The sequence below is a fragment of the Vitis vinifera genome, chromosome 5, assembly GCF_030704535.1.
Source record: "Vitis vinifera cultivar Pinot Noir 40024 chromosome 5, ASM3070453v1".
In the NCBI taxonomy this organism is placed as follows: Eukaryota; Viridiplantae; Streptophyta; class Magnoliopsida; order Vitales; family Vitaceae; genus Vitis; species Vitis vinifera.
In genome coordinates, this window is record NC_081809.1 from 842,927 (window position 1) to 860,449 (window position 17,523).

Here is a 17,523-nt window from a genome sequence, read left to right on the forward strand (position 1 = left end):
TAATACATGTATTATGGCTAAGAGCCATAGAATTTCCTATCCAACAAATTTGAATAAAAATGTTGTCCTTTTTTCCTTAATACACTCTGATGTATGAGGGCCTTCAACGGTGACTACTTCCTCAGGTTATCGATGGTTTGTGATTTTTGTTGATGATTGTACTCACATGACGTGGCTCTATCAAATGAAGACCAAAGATGAAGTCTTTCTTATTTTTCAAACATTTCATACCATGATTCAGACCGAATTCTCAACCAAGATACGAGTTTTTCGGTCCGACAATGGTGGGGAGTTTATTAATCAACACTTTTAGGCCTATTTCCAACATCATGGTCTACTCCATGAAACATCTTGCTCCCAGACCCCACAACAAAATAGTATTGTCGAGAGAAAAAATCAGCATATCTTGGAGACCGCTCGCACTTTACTCCTTGGCACACATGTTCCTAATCGCCACTGGGATGATGCAATTGCCACTTCTATATACTTGCTCAATCGAATGCCTTCCAAAGTGTTGAATTTTAAGACTCCACTACAAGTTTTATCTACTCATTTTCCTGTGCCCTCAGTTCTTATGCTTCTTTCTCGGGTTTTTGGATGTGTTGTTTTTGTCCATCTTCACAAGAATCAGCGTACCAAGCTGGATCCATGTGCAGTTCGGCGCATTTTTTTTGGGATATGGTTTACATAAAATAAAAAAAAAATAAAAAAAAATAAAAAGGCTATAGGTGTTATAACCCTACTGCCAATCGCACCTACATCACCACGGATGTGACCTTCCTTGAGTCCGAGTCATTCTTCCAAACCAGGATGACTAATTCAGCTCTTCAGGGAGAGCCTACGGGTGAAGAGCCGAATTGGTTAATAACTCCAAGAGGCGAGATGACACTAGGAATTGAAATTGAAAATGAGGAACTACAACCACTGATGAACATTGCAGAATGGGAGATGTTATAGGTGGAGAAGGACCCGAGAGTGAAGAACTTGTCAATTATGAGCTTGCAAATTCCCCCCTCACTTCAGTACCCGAAGACTCTCCCACTGAGAATACTCCTGAGGTAAGCCATTCTACCACTCCTCCATGTGATAATACCTTGGATACTCCTGCTGGTTACATATTGCCTTTCAAACACAATCATGGGAAACCACCTAATAGATATTCTCCTGATGAGGAAGAGAGAAGATCCAAGTACCCGATTGCAAATTATGTGTTCACTCAAGCACTCTCCGAGCCTATCAAAACCTTTACACACACCTTGTCCTCTTGCCACATCCCGAATAGTGTTGAATTAGCTCTAGCCGATCCAAAGTGGGCACAAGCAATACAAGAAGAGTTGGAGGCCTTACAAAAAAATAATACTTGGAGATTGGTTCCTCTATCGGAAAGGAAAAAATTAGTGGGATGTAAATGGGTATTCTCTATGAAATACAAGGTTGATGGATCGATTGACCGATACAAGGCAAGGCTCGTGGCGAAGGGGTTTACACAGACATATGGCATAGACTATTTAGAGACTTTCTCACCAATAGCTAAACTAAATACTGTGAGAGTACTACTATCTCTCGTAGCAAATTTAGATTGGTCACTACTCCAACTAGACGTGAAGAACGCCTCTCCATGGCGATCTTGAAGAAGAGGTCTACATGGACATCCCACTAGGGTATACAACCTCTTTCGAAGTCAAGATTGTATGTAAGTTGGAGCGAGCATTAATTCAAGGGTCAACAATCAGTTTAGCCGAAGATACTGTATAGGCTAAGCATACCATCCTAAATTATCTCCCTGTATCTCTATATCTTGAAATTGAATCAAGAAAAAAAAATAGAAAGTTTTTTTGCAGTTTGACAGATATCTGTCCAACCTAGCAATCTGCAGACACAACAAATTATTGGTTCATTTACTAAATTACTTAACAATATACTAGCAATTAACTATAGACAAAATACAAGTTATTCACCAAAAAAAAAAAAGAAAGAAAAAAATATTACAACGAAGTGGTTTGCAATAAAACCCATGATTTGTTTAAAGTCTGAGTGCCATCTGAATGTCGTATAGAAGAAAAACAATTCCATTTCATTTTCCGGAACAATTGAGGAAACAGATTCAGACTGGGGTCAATTCACAAGAACTGGACTTGACACCATAAGCATTATTATAAAAGAAATGCAAATATACATGTTACAAGATTGTTACATGTTTAATGCTGTCAGGAACAAAATGAATTCATCCCCAATGCAGTTTGAAACAGAGCGAACAGGATTGCAATTCCACTAGATGTCAGATGTTTCCTGAATTCAGCTCAACAAAGCCTCAGCTGAACTACCTGCCATGTAAGCTGCTCTTCCTCTATATCTTCTAGGGCCATGACTTCTTTAAAATCATCAGAAAACATATTTGTCTTGCTAACAAGGCCCAAGTCCATCTGAATATCCCCTCCAAGTGATCCGAGCATGTAAGGTTATGCAGAAAGATTTACAGACTGCTGCATCCAGTGGCCATCTCCTGACCACCACCTTCAATCTAATATTACCATGTAACACCATGTCTAGGAAGCAGTTCCTCTATCCTTCCTGTTATCATGGAAGTAGCCCAATCCATGCTGCAAAAACATGAAGAGTGAGGTGAGGTTCAGCTCATAACTACTTCAATGAGTTGCATCTGCTTCTGTGTCAAATGGAAGTACAAAAACAAACAGAACCACCTTGACAGTTATACATCTCAATATTCCTCATATGAAACAAAGATATCACTAGGCTGTATATACTATAAAACCAGTCAAAATGTAAAATTTGAGACTACGTAAGAAAAATCTTTCAGCAAAAAGATAAGAGAATCCTCATCAGTAGTTTCCATCTGAAAAGAAACTTGCCACAAAATGAACAAAAAAAATAGTGAAATGGATATTTGTAGCTTCTTGGCTTTTATGGTTTGAGCCTTTTCGCTTCTTTTGTATACTTCTTGTACACTCTGAGGGCATTGCTTTTGGTGTCCCCTCTTTTCTTTATATACAACTTTTCTTTACTTATCAAAAAAAAATATATATATTCAGAATATTGGAATTCAATTGACTAATTCATAGATCTAAGATCCACCTATATGAATTGAACGGTCCAAATGATCAGCTCTGAGATAAGTTATCAGAATAAATAGATCTTAAATCAGATTCAATTGAATAATTGTTTTGGGCAAAGATTTAACACCCACTGATGTCTCAGTGTGAGTAACCAAGTCCAACTGATTCCCCCAAAATGAGCACAAGGAAAGCAACACAATTCAAAGCACAAAATACCATCCCAATATCTTTTTTTACAAAAATATCTGATATTATAATTATTACCAAAAATTTGACTGAAGGGTAATAAATGGACAACTATCTAAAAAAACAGAATTTTAGGATTGGATGCAATGAGTAAAACTGCATGACAGAGCCATTTTTGGAAGATCCATCTCAAAAACTTAACATGCATATCACACCAGGAATTGGCGCAACTCTTTCTGGAAAAAAGGAAAAAAGTTCTATAAAAGCAAAATGAGTGACTTGTTATATACCTATGATCACTTGATTCCATGAATGCAGAAGGTAGAACATCAAGAAGTCATGAATCATGGTGGCTGGATCTGTCTTCAAAGCCAAAAGCTTAGAAAAGCAGCACAAACTCATGAACCAAAAATCACAATCTGGAAGAAGCCCAATCCTATAAAACAGGTATAGAATTTGGGGAAATTCCCTGATTGCTATATTTCCTTGCTATAGCCTTGGCCTCTTCAAACCGGGCCTGTTGGATTAGGGCGTCTATAATTAAGTTACATGTATAAGAGTCAGGAATACATCCATTTGCTTCCACTGAGAGGAACAACTCTTTTGCCTCATCAAATCTCCCTGATTCACACAATGCCTTAATAAAAGCACAATATGTAAAATTGTCAGGACTCAAGCCCAATGCTAACATGGAAACAAAAAGGTTTTGTGCTTTCTCAACCTTATTCATTCTACAAAAACTTTGAATGAGAGCATTGAAAGAGAATACGTCTGGGCTTATTCCATTAGCTTGCATCCTTCTTAAAAGTTTCATTGATTTAGCAACATCCCCAACAACACACAAAGAGCGGATCAAGATATTGTATGTGACAACATTTGGAGCAACACCCCACTCTACCATTTCATTGAAACAATTAAAAGCATCACTGATCTGGTGTGCCCGACAAAGGCCATCTATCATAGAACTAAAAGTAAAGATATTAGGCTTGAATCCATACTCCAAAAGCATCTCCAACAGAGCTCTTGCCTTGCCTATCTCCCCATTCTTTGAGTACCCATTAATAAGGGTGTTGAAAGTAACAATGTTAGGATCAATGCCACTTTCCTTCATTTCTCTGAAAGTCTCTGATGCTCTGTCCATCATACCAGCTTTGCAGAAGCAATCAATAACCATGTTGTATGAAAAAGCATTTGATACAAGTCCAACTTGGACCATCTCATTCAAGTAACGATTCCCCTCCCCATCTCTTCCTGCCTTGAACAAAGCTTCAATAAGTGAAATGTAAGTATTAAAACATGGTTTCAAACCTTGCTCAACAAAACTATCCAATATTTCACATGTCTCATTGACATCCAGTTCTCTAATCAAACAAGTAATTATAATGTTAAATGTTGAACTGTCAGGGAAATAACTCTTCTCTTGTGCTTTCCTCAAAAACAAGGCTGCCTCTTTTGGCATCTTGCTATTTGAGAGGCAACACAATATGGTATCACAAACTACTTTAGGCAAGACAGCTTCCTTCTCTAAAAATCTTGATAACAACTCAAATGCCTTAGACGGGTCAATAGAGCGAAACAACCCATGAACTAATGACCTAAATGTGGCATCACTAGGACTCACATTTCTACCCTTCATTGTCTCTAAAACCCTAAAGGCTTCATCAAACCTTCTCGCATTACAAAACCCATCAATTAGAATGGTATAAGTAAAAACATTAGGTGAACAGTCCAAGCTCTCCATCTGCTTAACTAGACGAAGTGCCTCATCCACCACACCTATCCGGCAAACTCCATGAATAAGAATATTGTATGTGAACCTATCAGGATTGCAGTTATCCAGAGACATCTGTTGGAATTTCAAGTACGCCAAGTCAAGTGAATTGGATTTCACCAATGCATCAATGACCGCATTATACAACCTAGTGCTTGGACTAAGACCCAAAAACGAAACCTGCCCAAAAACTTCTGCACAATACTTCGCCAATCCAAACCTCCCCCAACTACCAATTAAAATACAAAGCAAGTCTTCGGTAATCGCACAACCTGAATTTCTAATATCTTGCAGCAATTCAACAGACAATATAACAGGACCTTTCCTATTAAGAACATTCGCTAAAGCAACCCGAACGGACTGATTCTTAGCTAACAACGGGTTGATCTTCAAAACCCAGACATAAAATCTCAGAGGATATAATGGGTTTTCTTGGTTCTGCAGAATGCTCACCACCAACCGAGGATTCAAACTGATCCTCTTCGCCTTATACTCGTGGTTTATCAATAAAAACCAGTCCTCTCTCGACAAAATCTCGGAAATATATTGATGATCGATCGATTTAACGCGAAATTCCTGATTATGATCTGAAATGGGGCTGTTTGAATTGAAAAACAAACTAGGGCTCTTGGAACCAGACTTACCTCTTGAAGGAGTTGCAAGCTTGTCTGTAGGCCTTGGATTGAGAGCTGCTTTGGGTTTGCGTTTTGTGGGGTTTTCTTTATTGAATTTCCTATGATTGTATGCTTCTTCAGATAGATTCTTGATTGCAGGAGAAGCCCTAGAAGCTAAAGAAAGCCCTCTCATGTCCGTTGCCAGACCAGATAGCGGGTCTGGTCTAGGGTTTAGCAGCTTTATGGAACTCGGACCGGCTTATAATCCGAACCGGCTCTCTGTTGTGTTTGTACATAATCCGAACGGATGAAGCAGGGCTGCAAGCCTGCAACTAGGGTGTGATCGTTTAGATTTATAGCCGACCCGACCCGACCCGAATTTGGAGACATTCACCCAATCAAGGCCAATATTATTAGGTCATATTGGATTATGTCAAACTCACACCAAATATTATCAGGTGGAATTAAAAAATCATAAAATTTAAACTCAATTTAGTAATGATTTTATAAAACACTTTTAATCTTTCTAAAATTTTAAAAATTTTTATCTTTCAAATATTAAAACTACTATAAACATTTCCTAAAAATCATTGTCAAATGCATTAATAGACAAAGCATGATTATATTAACATTTTTAATCATGATTAAATATATTGTATTTAAGGTATGCTTTTAATCTTTTAAATATCTAATATGATTATTAAATATGCCGTATTTAACAATGTTAGTATATGATTTTTTTTCTTAAACTTAAAAAATAATAATAATAATAATAATAATATTTTATGGAATAATAAATATAAATATTATGAAAATATTAAATTGGATTTGAATTATTCTAACTCATCAAATTAATATATTTATCATTACTAATATCTATGATTTACGAATGTATAATCACAATTGTATATAGATAAATAATATAAAAGAGATTTGATATTAATAATAAGTTAATTATTTTGATTTATATTTGTTTTTTATTATAAATTGTGATATTAAATTATTTTATTAAAAATATTTTATCTACCTAATAACTTAGATTAAATCGTTAATATTAAATTAATTTATCAAACATCTGATTTATTTGATATTTAACATTCATTATTTTAGGGGTTATGTAAAAGTAAAACAAATAGCTTTATTTCATCATTTTGATATTTTTTAAAATTTCGGTCATGTTTGAATAAAAGTCAAAAGCCTTTTTTATAAAAAAAATTAATAAAAATTTAGTTGTTACAAAAGTGTGAAGAGACAACAGGCGTCAAAAATTAAGATTTACCCTATAAAAATTATATAATTGATGAGAGTGATATAAAATGTGAAAATATCAATATACCTTTCAAAACTATTTTGAGTATTTTCTACCACAATATTTGACAAACTTTTTTATCTTAATTTTTTTTTAATAATTATTCTGAAAATTTATTATTTTTAGAAAACTAATTTTTTTAAAATATATATATATATTCTAAAAATATATCATTTAAAAAATATAAGTTTAACATATTTTTAGTTATTTTCTACATACATAATTTTAAATATATATATTTTTCAAGATGTTTGATTTTTAAATAATAAAAATAATAATAATTTATTCCATTTTATCGGAAAAAGGTGTATTTTTTTCCAAATCACTTAATTAAATTAAATTTTATTAAGGTTTACAAAATGAATAAAATTTAAATTAATGTTTTTTTACTCTTTTTTTTCATAGTTCATTTTTGGAAAAATAAAAAAATTCATATTCTTCTTCTCAATTTTCACACTTCCTCTAGGTCTTGAGTTTAAATAATGAACTTATATGGACCAAAGTTTATTATTAAAAGTATTTTGAATAATTTATAGTCTTTTGGATTAGTATTTATGTTATGATTGTTGATCAATTTAGAATAAAAAAATATGGAGAAAAAATTAGATACAAAAACTCTAAAAATCATATATTTAAAATAATAAATTTTTAGAAAGTAATTAAGCATGTTTTTTATGGTAATTTTAAAACACGTTTCTAAACTTTTTTTTAATATTCGAAAGATAGATGAAAAATTTTTAGTATTAAAAAATGTTTAAAATATTTTTTAAATATTAAAGAAATTAAAATATATTTGAGAGTTATTTTTAAAAACTTTTTAATATTTTTAATATTTAAATCGCTTCCTTAAAAACAATATGCAAGGGATTGTAAATATACTACCTAACCAGAGTGGATAGATGATGGGGATAGGTTTTTAAAAAGAGCACCAAGACTCACAAGTCTTATCTTAATATATAGAAAGGAGTCAAATGACACCACAAACCTATGATTTTGTTGTGGCTTTATCTCTGGGCCAAGGCTATTATGGTGGAACATGTCGGCATTCCTATTCAACGTCACGACAACCAAAAATGAATTATTTTATTCGTATTTTAATAATAAAATCAATAAAAATTTAATAAAAATCATTCAACGTCACGACAACCAAAAATGAATTATTTTATTCATATTTTAATTATAAAATCAATAAAAATCTATCATAAAAATCAAATATGGATAGCCCCACGGCATTGCTCTTTTAACTGCAATTGGGATAGGTGGCGATTGAAAAAGAATTTTCAATTCCAAATTTGGTTCCTCTTTCTCTTTCTCATTTTCATGGACTCAGAAACTTCTCATGGGTCAGTTGCACTTATCGTCGGCGTTACCGGCATGGTGGGCCTCAGCTTAGCCGAAGCCCTTAAGAAGCCCAGGGCCCTTGGAGGTCCTTGGAAGGTTTACGGCGCCGCTCGCCGCCCCAAGCCCACCTGGTTCCCCACCTCCAACGTCGACGATTACATAGCCTTCGACGCCGTTAATCCCGATGACACTCGTGCCAAGTTGTCTCCGATCTCCCACGAAGTCACGCACGTCTTCTGGGTGGCAATCCAAGTCCGCGAAACGGAGGAACTGAATGTCACCGTTAACGCCGCCATGCTCTCTAATGTACTTGGCGTCCTCAAATCGGTGCCGTCTTCACGGCTGCGACACCTCACCCTCCAAACCGGCACACAACACTACATCGGTCCGCTCCATGACCCCAACCACTCGGGCCAACTGCCATGTCCAGAAACTCCGTTTCGTGAGGACTCGGCCCGCCTCCCATTCCCGAACTTCTACTACGCGCTTGAAGACCTCATAGCTTCCTACTCGCCGTCCCTCTCCTACTCGATTCACCGGTCTTCCATCATCCTCGGCGCGTCTTCACGGAGCGCGTACAACGCACTGCTCACACTGGCAGCCTATGCTGCCATATGTAAACACGAAAGCTTGCCGTTTCGGTATCCCGGCACCCGATACACGTGGGAGCATTTCTGCGACATGTCGGACGCGCGTTTACTGGCGGAGCAGCAGATATGGGCAGGGGTTTCGGAGAAGGCAAAGAACCAAGCGTTCAACTGCGTGAACGGCGACGTTTTTACTTGGAAGAGCATGTGGAAGGTAGTGTGCGAGGTGTTTGATGTTGAGTTTGTGGAATTTGATGAGTCCCAAGAGTTTGATTTTGTGGGGATGATGAGTGGAAAAGGAAAAGTTTGGGAGAGTATAGTGAAAAAGTATGGGCTTTACGAGACGAAATTGGAGGAGATCACTTGTTTTGCAGCTCTGAAAACGGTTTTGCATATGGAATTTCAGCATGTGTGTAGCATGAACAAGAGTCGCAATTTTGGGTGGTTTGGCCATGTGGATACACTGCAGAGTGTTGGAACCTGGGTGGAGAGATTGAGAGTGATGAAGATAATACCCGCAACAACAGACTGAAAAAAAGAAAAAAGAAAAAAAAAAAAAGGAAGTGGTGGAAAGGGAGGGGTCTCGGCGGCGACAGGGAAAGTGACAGTGCCGCTGAATGGCCGGCCAAACATCCATACTTTTCGCATGAAATTTCAGGGGAATACTACATTCGCCGCGAGGAACATTCGTACAATGGTAGATTCCGTTTTGAACAATTGGATTGAACGGTGTATTAACCCTAAAACTTTTATTTGATATTTTTTTTCTTTAAAAAAAGTTATAAATTTTTATGAGATGATTTAGGAATTTTTTTCTTGAAATTTTTGTGATAATTAGGTAATTTTATTTTGGAGAAGTAATTATATTTAATTATTAAAATTGTTGAGATTGTTGAAAAAAAATTTAATTTTGGTATGAGTTATGTTTAATCGATATTTGAATTATTTAAAATTTATTTGGTTATTTTTGAAAATTTAATTGTGGAGAAATAATTATATTTGATTATTGGAATTGTTGGAATTATTGAAAAATTATGAAATTTTGGTAGTGATTATGTTTAATTGATATTTGAATTATTGAGAATTTATTTGGTTGTTTTTTGTAATTTTATTGGGAATAAATAATTATATTTGATTATTAGAATTATTGAAGTTGTGGAAAATTATGAAATTTTCCTATTGATTATGTTTAATTGATATTTGAATTATTGAAAATTTATGTAGTTGCTTTTGGTAATTTTATTGTGGAGAAATAATTATATTTGATTATTAGAATTATTGGGGTCATGAAAAAATTATGGAATTTTTGTATTGATTATGTTCAATTGATATTTGAATTATTGAAAATTTATTTGTTTGTTTTTTGTAATTTTATTGTGGAGAAATAATTATATTTGATTATTGGAATTATTAAGGTTGTGAAAAAATTATGGAATTTTGGTATTGATTATGTTCAATTGATATTTGAAATATTGAAAATTTATTTAGTTGTTTTTGGTAATTTTATTGTGGAGAAATAATTATATTTGATTATTGGAATTATTAGGGTTGTGGAAAAATTATGGAATTTTGATAGAGATTATGTTTAATTGATATTTGAATTATTGAAAATTTATTTGGTTTTTTTTGGTAATTTTATTGTGGATAAATAATTATATTTAATTGTTGGAATTATTGAGGTTGTGAAAAAATTATGGAATTTTGGTATTGATTATGTTCAATTGATATTTGAAATATTGAAAATTTATTTGGTTGTTTTTGGTAATTTTATTGTGGAGAAATAATTATATTTGATTATTGGAATTGTTGGGATTGTTGAAAAATTATGGAATTTTAGTAAGAATTTTGGTATAAATTTTTGTGATACTTGTGAATGAGGATAATTAACTTCATTGCATTTCATTTACATCATGGTTGTGTGAAGGAAAATAAAAAACAATGAAAAGTGCATGAAATGGAAAAAGAAAGAAAAATAAAATAGTAATGAAAAGTAAAAGTTCGTGTGAGGCGAATTAAGAAGAAAGTGAGATTCTTATAGTGAAATACTCAAAAATCTACCTCGGGAAGACTTCGAATGAGAGTGTATTTGGATATGGACATGTATCTTTCAGTAAAAGCCCGAGAACAATACTTTGTATGATTATGTGTTACATATTCACCTGCATTTTACTTAATTGTTGAATTGTTATAATTATATAATTAAAATGTTTGGGTTGATCAATTATGATGGAATGTTTATTTTGTGTTCACTTGAACCTTAATAATCTCAATTAACCCCTTGAGTATAAAGCACCCTACTGAACAATGTGGAATGCTCACTCCCTTCATTTTAAAATCCTTTTAGATGCAAATATAGCTCATAATGATAAGCAAATGGGACATGGAACAACTTAGAGGATTTTGTTACCTTCAGTTGTGTTGGGTTATTTGAAAACATGTTCTAGTGTATTATTAAACTATGTAATTGTATATGGACTTGTTTTGGATTGAATTTGCTCATATTGTGGAGTTTCATTTTTAGACTTGAGTTGGAGATCTTACTGTTATTGAATGTTCTTGTTGCTCTTGAGTAGTTATCTCATATCTGTAATAAATTGGAATGTTACTTGGAATGAGCTCTAGAAAATCAGAGCATTTTGGTTACCTGCCAACTTGAATTAGGAGGAACTCTTATGGTCAAACCTTTGACCTAGGATCATGGGTCAAATTTTAGATCGTTCGGAATTTGGGTCATGACAATTTATATATACATGTGATCAAAAGGCAAAAGATGATATAACCATGGGCAGCCTTGTTTGCCATGGACTAAGGTGGGTTACGTGGGAGCTATGAAGTGGACGAACTTCCAAAAGTGAACGAATTTCACCACTAAACAAGAATTGAATTCGAGGCAAACACAAATCACACAAGAAAACGATCTTCTGTGTTCGCATGAAAACAAACTTTCTTTTAAAAAACCAACTTCCGTATTCGTGAGTTCCAAAAATATTTCCACATTCAATAAGATTGACACACGTGCCAAACACTTTCTCTATAAAAATGGAAAGGAAGAAGAGAGGGAAAGGAATTCTTTTTAACCAAAATAAGCTACTCACTTTTAGGTAACCTCGTTTGGTTAGTGTTTTAGGTGGACCCAATTTTTAGGTGGCTTCAAAATGCATTGACCAAATGCGTAGGTTAGATATGACCCTTTGGGTTAAGGGTTTTTGGGTAGCTACATTTATGGGTTTAGCTACATTTCTACTTCTTTGCACGATACATTTTTTAAGTGTTATTATTAGTATTCCAATTTCATTTCTTAGTAGTTTTAAATGTTTGTACTTGTATCTTGTTGTCAAAGGAAAAGAAAATAGAACAATTTTTTTTTAAAAAATAAAGGAAATAATGTTTTTTAAAAAAAAAATTATTTCACTTATTTTCTTTTGTTATATAAAAATTAAATAATTTTAAAATATATAAATTCTTAATTAATTTTAGTTATATTTAATTTCATTTATATTTTTACAATAAAAACAAATATAAAAAAGTCATTTTGAACATTTTTTATACTTCCATATTTGAATCTTTGCGGTGTAAATTTGACCGAATATATAGATCAGAATCTTTTGCATGTGAACCACAAAAACCAGCCACATGCCAAAGGTATCCTTCATCCTTTGAGTCACCACTCTTGGATCTCCGTTGGATTATGGAGCTAGATCAGATTCCTCACGCATCAGTCGCGCTGATCGTCGGCGTCACCGGCATGGCCGGCTTGAGCTTGGCCGAAGCACTCAAGAAGCCTAGTGCCTCAGGCAGCCCATGGAAAGTCTACGGCGCCGCCCGCCGCCCCCAGCCCACCTGGTTCCCCATCTCCATCGTCGACCACTACATGACATTCGACGCCGTTTGTTCCGACGACACGCGGGCCAAGCTCTCTCCGATTTCGAACGAAGTCACGCACGTATTCTGGGTGGCCATCCAAGTCCGCGAAACGGAGGAACTCAACATCACCGTCAACGCCGCCATGCTGTCCAACGTACTCGAAGTTTTCAAATCGGCGCCGTCATCACGCCTCCAACACGTGACTCTTCAGACCGGTACCAAACATTACATGGGCCCGATATTCTACCCGGAAAAATCGAAACAGCTCACCGCACCGGAGACCCCATTTCGGGAGGATTTCCCTCGACTTCCATTCCCGAACTTCTACTACGCGCTCGAAGACCTACTAGCTTCGCACACACCCTCCTTCACCTACTCCGTTCACCGATCATCAATCATCATCGGCGCGTCTTCAAGGAGCACGTATAACGCGCTGCTCACACTCGCAGTTTATGCAGCCATATGTAAACACGAAGGCTTGCCGTTTCGGTATCCAGGCACCCGGTACACTTGGGATCATTTCTGCGACATGTCGGACGCGCGTGTGCTGGCGGAGCAGCAGATATGGGCGGCGGTTTCTGAAAAGGCTAAGAACCAAGCGTTCAACTGCGTAAACGGCGACATTTTTACTTGGAAGAGCATGTGGAAGGTAGTGTGCGAGGTGTTTGAGGTTGAGTTTGTGGAATTTGATGAGTCCCAGGAGTTTGATTTTGTGGGGATGATGAGTGAGAAAGGAAAAGTTTGGGAGAGCATTGTGAAAAAACATGGACTGTACGAGAGCAAATTAGAGGAGATCACTTGTTTTGCAGCGCTGAAAGCAGTTCTGCATTTCGAATTTCAGCATGTATGCAGCATGAACAAAAGTCGCAGTTTCGGGTGGTTTGGCCATGTGGATACGCTGCAGAGCATAGGCATATGGGTGGAGAGATTGAGAGTGATGAATATAATACCCTAAGGAAGATCTTTGTTGGTGGTTGTGGCTTGGGTCTTGGATCTTGTGTTGTAACTTGTAAGTTCCTCTATTGTTTACATTTTATGACTAGCACCTAAGGAAGATCTTTGTGGTTTAGTTCTTGGGTCTTGGGTCTTGTCTTGTTAGTTCCTCTGTTGATTATATACTTCATGAATGGGATTATGTACGACAGAGCTGTTATTTCTTCTGTGAGAACTTGGGTGTTTTTTTTTCAAGGGATGACAAATTAAAGGAATAATATTCCATATCACAAAAAGTCTAAAATAAATCATATTCAAGTAATGCATCAAAAATATGGGATAACAAATTTTAGCCCTGCATGTGGTTCTTAAAAAAATAAAAAATAAATAGATTTAATTTTTGTATATGTCTCTTAACTTATTTGATTTCTTTTTCTTCTTTTATTTAAAAATTAAATAATTTTAAAATATATAAGTTTCTAATTAAATTTGATTTTTAAAAAAAATATATATATCAATTACTAAAGCTATAATTGATATGAGAAATAATTGACAATCCGAAGAGAGAAAAAATATATATAAATTAGAAGATTAAAATGTACTTCACTCCCTTTGTTCCTTTGTCACCTTGTCCATCCTTGGGTTTTTTGTTCTATTTTCTTCTCCTTACGTTTTGACAACAAGATATGCCTCTTGAAGTTTGATTGATAGGATTGTTACCAATGAAAAATGAAAGGTTGAAAATTCAACAACTTTTCGAGGCAACTAAACAGGAAAACCAGAAGACAAGATAAGTCCATTTAATGGAAAATTGGGTTGTTATTTGGTATCCACTCTTCATTTGGGGGTACCTACCATGTTTGACCTCAATAATAAAATGACATTTTGGGTACTACCCACGTTTGACCTCAATAATAAAATAACATGTATAAAGTATATATTATTAAAAAATTTATAAAAACTTATCAAATCGATAAAGATGACTTATTGGTGAGAAATAATCACATGCATTTCATACATATCTAAATATTACAATTTTTTTATAATTTATTATTAAATATCAAATATGATTTATTATTTAATGCATTACCTAACTCTATCTAAAAAAAGAAAATTCTACCAACTACTCTTATACTCTCATTATTCATATATAAAAAATGGATAGTAATTTAATATGAAAATTAAAAAATTTTAACTACCAAATTACAAAATATGTAAGATGTATTTTGATGAATCAAATTTCAAGATCAAGTTTAAAACTTTTTTAGAGAGAAAATTTAAAATTTGTATTATATGAAAAAGATGAAGGATTTCAAGTGATTACAAGTGTCAAAGGTAATATTTGATATTTTTTTTCCAAATGTAATTGTTGTAGGAAGAAATGTGATGTTAAATAACGATTTTAGAATTTTTTATGAGTTTATTATAAAATTTTGTTATCAAATTGTTATTAATATTTTTATATAATTTTTTTTTTGTTCATAGATTAAATTTGAAGATGAAGCTTTATATGTCTTGAAGAAGACATTATACGAAGGATGTCAAGTGATTACAAGTGTTAAAAGGAAACATTTGATTTTTTATTTTTATTTTTCATTTACATATAACTATTGTAGGTAGAAATGTCATTTAACATGACATTTAAATATGTGATGATTTATAACATCTAGATTTTTTATTTTTATTTTTGAGTTATTATTAATTAAATTGAGAGCATTTAGTCATTTGTTATGAAATTGTCATGAATATTTTGTAAGAGATAATATGAACTTTCTAAGAGAAGGTATGGACATTGTAAGAGATGGTACGAACTTTGTAAGAGATTGTACGAACTTTGTAAGAGATGATACGAACTTTTTAAGAGATGGTACGAACTCTTTAAGATAGGGTACAAACTTTTTAAGAGATGGTACGAACTTTGTAAGATATGGTACGAACTTTCTAAAAGATGATACGAACTTTGTAAGAGAGGGTACAAACTTTCTAAGACAATGTATGAACTTTCTAAGATATGGTATGAACTTTCTAAGATGGGGTACTAACTTTGTAAAAGAGGGTATGAACTTTGTAAGAGATGGTATGAACTTTGTAAGAGATGGTAGGAACTTTGTAAGACATGATACGAACTTTCTAAGAGATGGTACAAACTTTCTAAGAGATGATACGAACTTTCTAAGAGATGGTACGAACTTTCTAAGACAGTGTACGAACTTTCTAAGAGATGGTACGAACTTTTTAAGAAATGGTACAAACTTTGTAAGAAATAGTATGAACTTTGTAAGAGATAGTACGAACTTTCTAAAACAGTATACGGACTTTCTAAAAGAGGGTACGAACTTTGTAAAATATGATACGAACTTTCTAAGATAGGGTACGAACTTTTAAAAGAGGGTACGAACTTTGTAAGATATGGTACGAACTTTGTAAGAAATGATACAAACTTTCTAAGAGATGGTACGAACTTTCTATGAAATGGTACGAACTTCCATAATTTCTTTTAAGAGTAATTTCCATCATTTCTAAGCTTAATTAGTATCAATAAATAATATTATTGTATTTCCATGTGGAAAAAAATTTTAGAAGTTTGAAAATTTGTAAAATTTTCGAGGGTAAAGAGAATGTGACGAAATATCATTCCTCACATTATTTGTACATTCTACAATTACTTAGTGTTTTAATTTTTTAATTTTCTTGAAAATAATTTTCATCATTTCTAAGCTTGATTAGTATCAATAAACAATATTATTTTTATTTTTAAGTGGAAAAAAATCGAAAAATTGTTAAATTTCAGGTTATGGAGAATGTGAAGTAGGATATGAAAAATGTGAGAATTTCTCATAATTTTCATACCTTTTCTCACATTTTTAGTATCCTTTATAATTTTTTAGTGTTTTAATTTTCTAATTTTTTTTTAGGATAATTTACATTATTTCCAATTAAAATTTTTTTTAATTTTTTTAATTTTTTGTAACAATTCTATCAATAATAACTCAAAAAAATATTATTAAACTATGTTATTGTTATTTCAAGTTAAAAAGTAAATATAAAATTTTAAAAATATAAATAATTTAGGGTACAAAAAATATGAGAACGGTATGAAAAATGTGATAAATACATATTTGGTACTTTCATCACATTTTTCATATTGATTTTTAGTAACTTAAAAGAGTATTAGTAATTTATTTTATTGTAATTTAACTTTAAAAACCTTAAATTCAAAAAATGTAAAATTTGGAGAGTACGAAAAAAAAATTAGAACAATCTAATTATCTAAGCTTTACATATGATTATCAAAATGTTGAATTTTAATGAAAATACTCATTTCATATTAAAATATTATCATATTTATTTTTATGTTGAATTTAAATGTTTAATAATTTGTTAAAAATAAAATAATGTAATTAAGATATATGATGATTTTTTTTGTTAATAAATATGTTTTCAAATTTTATATCATTTTTAATTTTATTTTTATTTTTTTTCAATTCTATTTTTATCTCATATTTATTTTATTTAAGCCCAAATTGTTAAGAAGTGAGGAAGAAAGAAGGCCTCAACCGATTATTCCCTGATTAAGTGAAATTTTTATTTCAAATTTAAAATGGACGACCGAGATGTAATCTTGAACATCCAAAAACTTTTCGGTCGGTACCGAAGAGGTACCTTAGAATTTTCCTGAAAAATTACTTCATGGTAGAGTTTGGAAGGGACACAGAAGTCAAGTCACAAACTTGCTGCTCACCCTTGCCGTATACGCAACCATATGTAACCACGCAGGCCTGTCATTTCGGTTCCCGGGAGCTCGATACACGTGGGAGCATTTCTGCGACATGGTCGGACGCAC

At 33.3% G+C, this 17,523-nt stretch overlaps 3 protein-coding genes across 3 annotated transcripts; 2 read left to right on the forward strand and 1 right to left on the reverse strand.

The window, feature by feature from the left end:
- Positions 1-2,053: 2,053 nt before the first annotated feature.
- Positions 2,054-6,011, reverse strand: LOC104879209 (putative pentatricopeptide repeat-containing protein At3g16890, mitochondrial). Its single transcript, XM_010651231.3, has 2 exons — positions 3,551-6,011; positions 2,054-2,600 (listed from the first exon to the last, which is right to left on the reverse strand). Exon 1 carries the CDS (start codon positions 5,836-5,838, stop codon positions 3,697-3,699), a length of 2,142 nt encoding a protein of 713 aa, XP_010649533.1. The 5' UTR covers positions 5,839-6,011; the 3' UTR covers positions 2,054-2,600; positions 3,551-3,696.
- Positions 6,012-8,198: 2,187 nt separating this feature from the next.
- On the forward strand, positions 8,199-9,715 carry LOC100265432 (3-oxo-Delta(4,5)-steroid 5-beta-reductase). Its single transcript, XM_010651230.3, has one exon. The coding sequence runs from the start codon at positions 8,275-8,277 to the stop codon at positions 9,412-9,414; it is 1,140 nt and encodes a 379-aa protein (XP_010649532.1). The 5' UTR covers positions 8,199-8,274; the 3' UTR covers positions 9,415-9,715.
- A 2,746-nt stretch (positions 9,716-12,461) lies between these two features.
- LOC100260215 (3-oxo-Delta(4,5)-steroid 5-beta-reductase) lies at positions 12,462-13,914 on the forward strand. Its single transcript, XM_002276123.4, has one exon. It carries the CDS (start codon positions 12,571-12,573, stop codon positions 13,699-13,701), a length of 1,131 nt encoding a protein of 376 aa, XP_002276159.1. The 5' UTR covers positions 12,462-12,570; the 3' UTR covers positions 13,702-13,914.
- The last annotated feature ends 3,609 nt before the right edge of the window (positions 13,915-17,523 follow it).